The 11,373-nt window shown below is 34.2% G+C and overlaps 3 protein-coding genes across 3 annotated transcripts; 1 reads left to right on the forward strand and 2 right to left on the reverse strand.

Annotated features, from left to right (window-relative positions):
* Positions 1–1,458: 1,458 nt before the first annotated feature.
* Positions 1,459–4,050, reverse strand: LOC9306138 (two-pore potassium channel 3). The gene is made up of 2 exons (XM_002870021.2): positions 2,648–4,050; positions 1,459–2,103 (listed from the first exon to the last, which is right to left on the reverse strand). Exons 1-2 carry the CDS (start codon positions 3,808–3,810, stop codon positions 1,950–1,952), a joined length of 1,317 nt encoding a protein of 438 aa, XP_002870067.1. The 5' UTR covers positions 3,811–4,050; the 3' UTR covers positions 1,459–1,949.
* Positions 4,051–7,059: 3,009 nt separating this feature from the next.
* On the forward strand, positions 7,060–8,599 carry LOC110226681. The gene is made up of 2 exons (XM_021019130.1): positions 7,060–8,506; positions 8,588–8,599. The coding sequence occupies exon 1, from the start codon at positions 7,062–7,064 to the stop codon at positions 8,499–8,501; it is 1,440 nt and encodes a 479-aa protein (XP_020874789.1). The 5' UTR covers positions 7,060–7,061; the 3' UTR covers positions 8,502–8,506; positions 8,588–8,599.
* Positions 8,600–8,832: 233 nt separating this feature from the next.
* LOC9306139 lies at positions 8,833–11,109 on the reverse strand. Its single transcript, XM_021016972.1, has 4 exons — positions 10,615–11,109; positions 10,066–10,376; positions 9,893–9,980; positions 8,833–9,804 (listed from the first exon to the last, which is right to left on the reverse strand). Exons 1-4 carry the CDS (start codon positions 10,906–10,908, stop codon positions 9,121–9,123), a joined length of 1,377 nt encoding a protein of 458 aa, XP_020872631.1. The 5' UTR covers positions 10,909–11,109; the 3' UTR covers positions 8,833–9,120.
* Positions 11,110–11,373: the final 264 nt, after the last annotated feature.

Below are 11,373 nucleotides of genomic sequence, written 5' to 3' on the forward strand. Positions count from 1 at the left end.
CATAACATACTAAATAAACATAAATTATGCATAGAAATCTGGAAAAATCTTATAAAATGGAACAATGAAAAAATGCTAAAACATCGTATAATTTGGGACAGAGGGAGTATAATTATTTAGTGAGAAATTGTTAAAAATACCCCTTTTGGTGTGCTCCTTTTCAAAAATGCCCCTTTTAGATGTCTATTTTAAAAAATGCTCCTTTTTAAATCTGAAATTTTTATAAAGTTTTATTAGGTTTATAAGGTACTTATGGATTGTAACTACTACTTGAAGACTCGATCCAAGTATTTATAAGGCTTTATAAGGTGTTATTAAAGGTTTTACAAGTTATTTTAAATTTTTAAAGTTTTTCAAAGATTTTACAAGATATTTTAAAGGTTTTTAAAGGTATTTAAAATGCATTTATAAGGTATTTATAAAGTATTTATAAGAATTTAGATACATAGAAATGTAGTTTGTGTATGTTTTAATAATATTACATACATATTGGGTAAATCTTATATTTTTAAGAGCATTTTTTATAAGGTTTTTAAAAAGAGGTAATTTTGAAAAGTGGCATTGAAAAAGTGGCATTTTTCCAACAACCCCTTATTTAGTTTGAATGACTATATTTAAGATGCAATTTGATATGTTTAAAAGTATTATTAAGAAATTAAATTTAATAAAAAATATGAATATTATATTGATGAGATATTTGACCAATGGAACTAGAATTTTAGTACGAGTTTCTCTAAATAAACTAAAGGAAATTTGGTCAATTCTAACACATTTGACCAAAATCTTTCCACTTCTACCACATTTGATAATTCTTTTCTACTCATACCACATTCATGTGGTATTGTGGTATAAAAAAGACTGTTTTGCCCTCAGCTGATATGGTAGATAAAGTGCAACATTTAGGGACAAGTATCTGGGCGACGGACAATAAACCTATTCGGAGACAATAATCAAACGAAATATAAACATCAACCAAAATGAAAAGGCCGCAATTAGAATTTTGGAGAACTAAATTGAAGAACAATGAATTAAAATCGAGGGACAAAAATCAGCTAACATGCAAAAATAAGATCAAATTGTGGAAGACTCAAACTTCGGGGACAACTGTATGTAAACTTCCTTTTGTGTGCTCAAACAATGAATTTTGTCCCCGAAGTTTGAACACACAAAAGGAAAGGCAAAATGGTCATTACACACGATAATTGTGGTATGAATGATAAATGGGTCTGCAATGTGGTAGAAAGAAAAAAAATTGGGCCAAATGTGGCATAGATGTTAACTTTTTCTAAATTAAATATAAAAATATTAATATTATATTAGTGAGATATCTTATGGATATCTCACCATTGGAGATGTCCTAATATGTTGAGTTAGTACATGGTGTATTACATTTTGGCTACAATGCTAAACTAAAATGAAAAAGCTGATAATACAATAGCAAAACTTTTTATAGAAATCTTGATAAAGAAAATTCGAATTTATATTATTTAGATTGAAAGTTACAGTTTTATTTCCATACTGGACCAACAAATTTGGATCAAACCTTATCCAACCAAATTTATTTACCTTGAGCCCATATAACTTTTGTTCCTAACTATATATCTGCAAAAATTACAGGGGTCATCAAAATCTCTGATTCAGATGAGAAACATATATTCATCGTACCAAAGTAAACCGACGACATAACCATTTGGCGACATATCAAACCCGGTTAAGAAAATCCACAATTCCTCTTCATAATCTTGGGTGAGAAAGGAGAGGATAACTTTTGGTGATGTGAACCAGTGAATCCTGCTTAACCAATAATGCAAGACAAGACCAAAGACATAAGATCGGTCCAACCAATTTACACTGGACTCCTCATCATTACCATTAGGATCGTTGATCCGTTGTAATTAGCAACTGTAAATCTGTAATCTAAGCTAAAACAAAAAAGTTGCAGAGGATCATCAATCGCCACTGCCACCTTCCAAGAGATCTAAAAGAGTAATCTTTCCGTTGCTGCATCGGTCGAGTTTGTCAAACTGTTTGGAGATTGGAAGTATGTCCTTATCGGTTATTTTCTCCATCTCCTTCAGTTTGTAAATCACATACTCTGCTTTACTGCGAACACACAAAAAATCCAGATAATACCTCAGATTAGAGCTAGCAAACAAAGCATTTACATGTCTTAAATCCAAAATTGCGACTAAGCCTTCCTTTCACAGTAATTCAAACTTTATATCAAGCTGAAAACATTATAATCGAGATGACCACAATGACAAAATTAAAGAAGTTTTCGCATCACACATTCACAGATCTTCAACTTAGCCTAAGACCATAAACTATGTTGTTGAACAAAAAGATTCATAAAAAGAAGTGCAGAAGATGAATTAACTCAGAAATCCAACACCTTCTAATAAACTAACGAGCTAGGAATGTTTATGTTTTCAAAGACCCTCTACACGAACGAAAATTAAAAGACTGCTAGCAAAGACAATATCTTTTAGATGACTCCTAAGAAATGCATAAAATCTAAGGATGCCCCAAATGGGTATATTAACAAACCTATGGATCAAACAATTAATTCGGAAATCGGTTTAAGATTCATAAAACCTTAAGGAGTGTGTCAGAGCATAAAAAATGGACAGGGAAATGAGTCAAATACCTCACACAGCCATTGTTATCAATATCTGCAGCAAAAAACTGAGAGACAGACATTGTCTCACAAAGCACTTTCTTCGCCCGTTCTCTATTCCTCTTATCCACTCTCGCCTCAGCCAAGTACAAAAAAGCCCGAGCCACAGCTAATGTGGACACAAGCAGCCATATCGCAGCGAAAAGCCTACCGGGCAATGTTTTAAAAGCCCGATCTCCATACCCAACAGTAGTAACCGACATAACCGAGAGATAAAACGAATCCAACCACCCGATTTCCTCAATGAAATGCATTATCCCAATACCAACAGCAATGCATAAAACCACAACACCTAATGCCAAAGCCACTTTCAATCTAATCCTCATTCTCCCTTTCTTCACATCAATTATATAAGACCTCCTCTTTTCTGGCTCATCTCTCCGCTTAGCAGAGTCTAACATATAGCTCTCTTGAAGGTCAAGAACATAAGAGACCATCCCACTAAGCAAAATATCAATGAAACCAAACCCAACAAGAACAAACATAATCGAAAACAGCTTAGTAACCACACTGTTTGGAGTGATGTCTCCATAACCAATGGTGCACATTGTAACGATACAAAAGTATAATCCATCAACAACAGGATGGGTTTGATTCACAACGTAGTGATCACGATTCAGCCAATAGATAAGCACACCTAAAGATAGATACACAACGAGAAGAGCAAAAGCTTGTCTTACTACAGATCGTGATGTCTCTGTTGGATCTTTTTGAGGAATTGGGTGATGAAGATCATTGATTACTGCCATTGCTGGTGCTGTTTTGGATCGGTGAAGTGCGTGGCCGTGGCAATGACTCGAATTTTGATCGGAAAACCATGGCTCTGGTTGTGGTGGTGGTGGAAGCAGAGGCTCTAGGGTTGAGGAATCAGAGAAAGGATTAACGGCGGTGGAAGAAGACGACGGTGACGGTGAGGGTTGTTTCTGAGAGATGGAATCGATGAAGTGAGACGAATCTCGCGGAGAACGTGAAAAGGGTCCGAAGATTAAACGTTCTTTAAACTCCGACGGTGTCATCGGCATCGGAATCGCGACTTCGTTGTCTTCTGGTAATGGAAACAGAAGCTGTGGAGGTTTTTTCAATCTAGGGCTAATCATGTATTGAAGTAATGGGTCACTTCCTTCGTTGGCCATCTCGCCGGAAAACAGGAAGTTACTGAATCGGGGAAAGATCGTTTTTTTGGTTTGATCTAAGGTCTGAAACTTGAAGGGCTTGAAGCGAAGAGGAAGAGGTAAGAGGAGGGACGTGAAACGTGGGAAAAAGGAAGAAACTTTATCTCTCTCACAAGGATTGAAGTAAAGAAGAAGCAGAAATGGCGCTTTCTTAAAGTTTCTTGTGGCTATTACAATTTTTAGAGAGGAATCAAGGTTTTATTATATATATTCGATATTCATTACATTAAATATGATTTGATGCGGTTAGCAAAAAACAAGAAACATTTGCATATGATACTACAAATGATACTACAAAGCCTGTATAATATGGGCATTTTAAAAATAATATGGCATCTTTTTTTCTATAATCAATAATTTGGCATCTTCTTCAGTAATAAATATATTCAAATGGATTTTATTTTATTTTATTTCAGATGTTAGATTGCACAAATTACACATGCTGGCTGATATTTGAATTGGTTTTCTTGAAACTATTTGTAAGAAAATACCCTTCTTAAGTCTAAATTGAATTTGAGTCCTTTATTATTTTTTGCTAACTAATTTATCAAAAATAGTCTTTGATATATAAAATTGACGTTATGAAATTTGTGTTAATTTTTCTGATAGATCTAATTGTTAAAATTTTAAAGCAACGGTAAGAAATATAAATATTAAAAATATAAAAAATATTTTAAAATATAAAAAAATTAATAGTATAAAAAATTAATAGTTTAAAAATTAATATAAGTCATAAATATAAAAAGTTAATAGTATAAAAAATATCACTATTTATTTTATACATTAAATGTTTTATTATCATATATATTTTTTCTTTTGCTAATTTTTTTTTGTCGTTTGTTCTAACCTATGGAGTATGGATTATATCGCTTAATTCATTATGCTATAAATTAATGTTTTAAAATATACTTTAATCGACCATTAGGTAGTAAATTTTTATATTGTAACATAAACTTTTTCCGTTTCAGTTAAAAAATCGTTTTAGAGTTTAAAATTTGTTTTATAATAAGTGTTGTTTTAGTTTTTTTTTATGCAGATTTTGACAGTTTTATCTTTAATGTTTTAATGTAATCAATAATTTCTTTTAAAAATATATCTAATAAATAGAAAATTCGTTTATTTTTCTATTTTGTGTAAAAAAAACTTTAAACGATGCTTAAACTGAAATTTAAATTTTCTCTCATTAGTATTTAACTATTTATGTACATAATAAGGCTCAAAGATGGAGGGTGAGATAGTTAATTTTAAAATGGACGGGTCAAAGTTGTAAAGCTTAAATTCCATTAAACACCTCGACCGAATTAAGTGTCAACTATGTTTGACAAAACGGCACGGCGTCTCTCTCTTTTTAAAACACAGATGACATGTTTTTTTGGAGCTGAGAACAAATAAAACGGCGAGATGTGTCGTTTTCCATGACGTGGTTTTTCAGAGTTAGATAACTCTCTATTAATTAACTATCCAATTAAATATGTGTGGACTGGTACCAAACAAAGAACACATGATTTGATTAGCTTTCTTCATTCATAATTTCATATTTGTTATTGATACACACAACTTATTTAAGGGAAAATTGGAAATAAAGGATATCTACTTAAAAATTTGTCCATATACACCTTTTTTGTGAGATTGTCAGTTTGGACGATTTTACCCCTACACCCTAATTTAATTGTTTTTTAAAAAAAATAATCATAAAAACAGGTAGATATACAAGAGTAGAGGTGATTTGAAGTATAATTTTTTAGATTTGGTTTACAAAAAGTTGATTTTTTGATAGATAAAGTTTCATCTAATTTTGGTAGAACACGTTTTCTAGAGTTCTGCGAAACTCAGAATGTGTATTCTGCATTTTTGTACATGTTCTACATATTTCAGATTAGATTTATGTTCTGAGAATTTTAGAAATCCGAAAATCAATAATCTAAAATATTTAGAACATGCATTCTACGTTTTCCTCTATGTTCTAAATGTTTTAGAATAGACGTTCTAATAATTTCTACATCTTCTGCCATAATTAGAAATTGTAATCTACGTTTAGAATGTAAATTCTACGGTATTGCAGATTTGATTTCTGAAATTTTTAGAATGCTCTAAATATAGAAAGTAAATATTCAGAAAAGGAAATAAAATATTTTTTTTAGATTACGATTTAAATGAATATTAATTGTTTAGATTACGATCTACAAGATGTAGAAGTTTTTGTCTACGGTTTTTAGACTAAGATTAAAACCTAAAACGTTTTTTAAACCCTAAAAAGCTACACGTCTTAATCCTACACGTCTTAGTCCACCACTTTCGTTTCTAAAAAGCTAAGAACACGTTTTCCTTCAAATTTTCCCTTTTTTGATCAACGATTTCTCGATGTACATCTATGTAAGGAGTGGTGTATGGAGATTGTATAACAAGAAAGAGTGGAGATTTATCATTGATGAAAAAAATCGTGGGAGATTGTTGAGTTTGGAAACGACTACAACTTTTGAAGAGTTACAAGCGATTGTTGCAGAAGACTATGGAATAGAACAGAGTACAGTTGATGTGGAGTTAAGTTACTTACCCACGGATCTTAGCTTGGATTGTCCTCCTGTTGTAATGATGAATAACAGACAGGTTAGTAATTTCCTTTCGTACTGTAAAAGGAAAAATACGATCAAGTTATGTGTGACGTTCAATGGTGGAGATAAAGATACAAGGAATAAAGAAAAATTCGATCTGAATAAGGAACCCGACGCTGCAAGTAATGGAGATGATGATGTTAATGTCGACGATGGAGATGATGATGTTAATGTCGACGATGGAGATGATGATGTTAATGTCGACAATATTTTGTCATCATGGGGTGTGAAAGAAACTAGAAAGATGCCGATAGTTTCAAAACTCCAAAAAATGCTATTGTTGGTCACGGACTCGGATCGTCGTCACAGTATTCTTGTGTGAGCCAGGGTCAGTATTTCAGAAGCAAAGAATTGTTACAGTCAACCATGGAATTGTATGCGATGAAGTATAAATGTGACTACATGATTACAAAGTCTGATAGAAAACTGTGGTGTATACGATGCATAGATGTTGGCTGCAAGTGGCGACTTCGAGCTGAGCGTTTAGAGAGGTCTTCGTATTTAAAAATCAACAAGTACGTGGGTAACCATACATGTGCTCCTTCCAAGAAAAGTAAATTCTGTCGAACACCTTCAGCAAAAACGATTGGACATATCATTATGCATAATTATGAAGGTGTGTTGGAAGGACCTAAACCGAATGATATCATCAATCTTATTCGGTCACAGTATGGACACGAGCTTAATTATTCGCAGGCGTGGGAGTCTCGTGAGTATGCAGTTAATGAAGTCAGAGGAATTCCTGAGAAAAGTTATGGTAAGATACCAAAATACTTGTACATGCTACAAGCAGCTAATCCCGGTACGTATACAAATTATGAAGTTGATTGTGATGGTAGATTCCAATATCTATTCATATCTTTTGGTCAGTCAATTAGAGGGTTTTACAAGTCAATTCGGAAAGTGATTGTTGTTGACGGTACGTTTTTGAAGAGTAAATACAAAGGAGTTCTTCTGGTTGCTACAGCCGTAGATGGTAACTCTAATTTGTATCCAATCGCATTTGGCGTTGCTCGTTCTGAGAATGATGCATCATGGGAGTGGTTTTTCTTGCAACTTAAGACACTCATAGCGGATGATCAAGGTTTAGCTTTTGTGTCAGATAGGCATTTGTCGATCAGTAAATCGCTTGAAAAAATCTATCCGTTAGCTTCCCATGGTATTTGCATCCACCACTTGATCGGTAATGTTATTACATATCACAGTGGAAGGGGTGTGGCTGGTATGGTTGCAAAAGCGTCTAAATCCTATAGAGTTACTCAGTTTGAGAAGTTGTTCGAGGATATTTGCAACATCAGTCCAGCGATTGGTGCATACTTAGACGATGCTAATGTTGAAAAATGGGCTCGCTGCCACTTTCCGGGATTTAGATACGACATTAACACCAACAACCCTGCAGAATCAATCAATTCTGCTTTGAGATCACCTAGAGAGTATCCGATAATTCCTTTGTTAGACAGCATTAGGGAGATGTTGACACGTTGGTTTTATGAGCGAAGAGTATTAAGTGCAAAGCAAAAAGATCCGTTGACTATTGAGGTGGAGAAAAAGATTTCTAGAAGAATAGAGAAAGGTAAATTTTTTAAAGTTTATCCGATTACTAGTAACAGATTACAGGTTAAAGCAAACGGATTCGACTTCGTCGTTGACTTGGAAAGAAGAACATGTTCATGTGGGAAGTTTGAGATAGGGAAACTTCCTTGTAGACACGCTATAAAAGGAGCTTATGCGATAGGCAAGTGTATATACCCATATGCTGATGATGTGTATACCACTGCCACTTGGAGATCGTTATATGAGGAAACTATTAATCCAATTGGTGTTCCCGAAGAAGAATGGCGTGTCCCAGAGGAGGTTGCAGCTGCAATTGTGTTACCACCTGAAACAAGAAGACAACCTGGTCGACGAAGAAAACGAAGATATGAAACGGCTGAAGACAAGATAAAAGCGTCACAACAATCACAATTGTCAAAGAGACATAGGTGTAGTCGTTGTGGAAAAGAAGGCCATAATCGAACAACATGTGACATAGCTATATGATTAAGGTTTTTCTAACTACTGGTTGTAATCTTAAATAGAGACTTTAAAAATTGTCTTTTGCTAACGGTTTTGTTTTTAATTTACAGGATTAGAAAGCAACTTCAAATTATGAGCAACTTCATGTTTTTCCGATTCACTACCATGGGAGGTTGCGGGGTTCAGTTCTTAGTTTTTGATTTTATTCTAATAATTTTCGTTTTGCTTTTTTGAGTATTACATTCACTTATACTTATATTTTTGTTTTTGTGTTTTGATTTATGGATTCAGTATTAGTTAAGTTTGTGGTTTAGTTTTGAACTATGGATTCACTTCTACTTATGATCATTTTTTGTTCCTGCGTTTGTCTCTAATGTTTGTGTTCATAATCAAGTTTGTAATGGATCAAATTATACATGAGTAGAACACGTATAAAACAGATAAGCACAAGAAGGAGTGGAGAACAAAAAATCATCTTGCTCGAGCTAATAGGAGATATTAGAGACGAACTCAAGGAACTTACTTTCATAAAACGCCTAAATAATTAGGAAAAAAAAAACAAAGGTCATACAAAATACATGTCGCAAGAGTAGGACATAATCTGTTTGCACGATAAAAAAAAACACCATAATGCTAATTAATCTCAATCAATTTCAAGGATATCCGACGATTGATGTGGAGGTTTATAGTTCTTCATTCGCTCAATTAAGATAGGATCATGAGCAGCCTCCCAAAGGTCTACAGCAATCTTCATGCGCGCCTCTTTGATGTTCCCATCGTTTATCAAATCCATGCTTAGATTAAGCATATGACACTCAATGTGTTTCAATGCATACACTCCGCAATCACACATAGTAGTGTTCAGATTTTTAGGCACCTTGACGTTTATTATCTCATATTGTGTCAATAGAGGGACTTTTCCATATACCTTCCCGTGCACGTCTTTCACAATCCTTGGGATGATGTATGCAAACATTTCCACGTTTCTTCTGTTGTTGTTGCCGAAACAATCGAAGACTTCAACAGTTCTTAAAACAAAGTTGACGCAAATAGAAATCCAGTGACTATTATTGACGTTTACCGGAGCGTAAATTCTGTCGAAATCCAAAGCCCAACTTTTACCCGTCTTTCCATGAGATGGGGACTCACCGGTGACGAAATCAATAAGCCGACTATCCCATTTGTGGGTCTTTTTATTTTTCATGAACTTTGGGTATTCGTTTTTGATTCGCGCGCTAAACTCGCAACTCATAAACCCAACACGAGCTGAATTTAGTCGGCGTAAAGATGTGGATTCCCGATGTAAGTACAGTACTGCATCTATTTCCTGCGTTGCAATTATTTTTAAAAACAAGTTAGTATTTATCGAAATGAATACGTAATCAGTCATGAAAAAAAAAAATAGTAAAACTTACATCGTTGCCTAGCCATTCTTTTTGATCAATCAGACGCTTAAATAGTGCATCAGTTAGATGAGATGGACCGAGTTTTGGAACATCACGACTGTAATGAAGGTAAAACAAAAAGAATAAACAATTATACAATCAGGTATATTTAAAAGATATAAAAATAGAATCATAGGACTTACTTTACGTTCCTAAACCATGCTTCAAAAGCAGTCCATCTAGCTTCAGGTAAGTATACCAACACCGCGTCAGCGTCATATTTACCCGAATCACCCTTATCATTCCAATCCATAAACTCTGCAGTGTCGTCTTTGCGCTGTTGTTTCTCGAGGTTTTGTGAAAATATACCCTGTGATGGATCAAAACCCGGTGCTTGTGATTTTTGAGAAAGATGCCCCATTTCTTTTTGCAGAAAATCTGGATCTTGCGAATCCATATTAAGGTCTATTTCACCCGGACGGGTGAATAATTCATGAAACAGACAATTATCGTCCTGCAAAGACAGTCAATGTAAATATCAAAACAAAAACAAACAAAATAACTAAGTCTGAAATTACAATACATGCCTTTAAATATTATAATGCATAAGTTACTAAATAGCCTAATTACAAGGTTTTACATAAGTTTTTACTTCTTACGAAAGCTACAAACACAAAACATATAACAGAATTACAATGTCATACAATGCTAAAATACAACAACAGAAGCTTTGGTTTTTATTTTTAACGTACCACTGGTTGACCATTACCGAATGGTGGTGCCTTGTCTTTTTTCGAATTCTCATCCATAGTGATCACTGCTTTCTTGAGTGTTGCTACATCTAGCTCTATCTTTCCTAATTTGTTGCTTACTTCTTGCCCAAAATGCTTGAAAGAAGTTTCAAACATTTCTCTGATGAATGTTTTCATCTCTTCATCAAAACCATGTGGTGCGGCTGGAGCTCTTTGACATAACAGTTTCATCTTCCTTGTCTGTGCACCGTGGTCACCGTCCTTACTCCTTCTCTTCTTTGAACTTGTCGCCATTTCATGCTCATTACTCTGCAAACCAGAGAGTAGGCTACCTTCAACAGTGACATTCGCCTCTTCCTTGTCATTTGTATGTATCTCACCTTGACCTTCCACATAGCCATCTTCTACTAAATCCTCATCTATCGTTTCTTCCTCGACATCAGGACTCTCAACAGCATCCCACTCAAAGTCAGAAAAATCATAACCAGTTCTTATCAAAGCATTTAAGTTCTTCAAAGCAACATCACTGTTCTCACCTTGCCTCAGGAAATCCACTGACTCATATACATCATAATTTCCTGTGATGGAAATGTATGGATATACAATATCCTACAGAATAATATTTACTTATCAGAAATGCAGCAAACCCATATGAATTGTTGAGTATATATGTATGAAAATTAAGCTACTAACCTCTGCTGTCATTCCTGACTCTAATTCGATAATTTCTTGATAAGAAACTTTTGCTGCCCCTTTCCA

The sequence above is a fragment of the Arabidopsis lyrata genome, assembly GCF_000004255.2.
Source record: "Arabidopsis lyrata subsp. lyrata unplaced genomic scaffold ARALYscaffold_7, whole genome shotgun sequence".
In the NCBI taxonomy this organism is placed as follows: Eukaryota; Viridiplantae; Streptophyta; class Magnoliopsida; order Brassicales; family Brassicaceae; genus Arabidopsis; species Arabidopsis lyrata.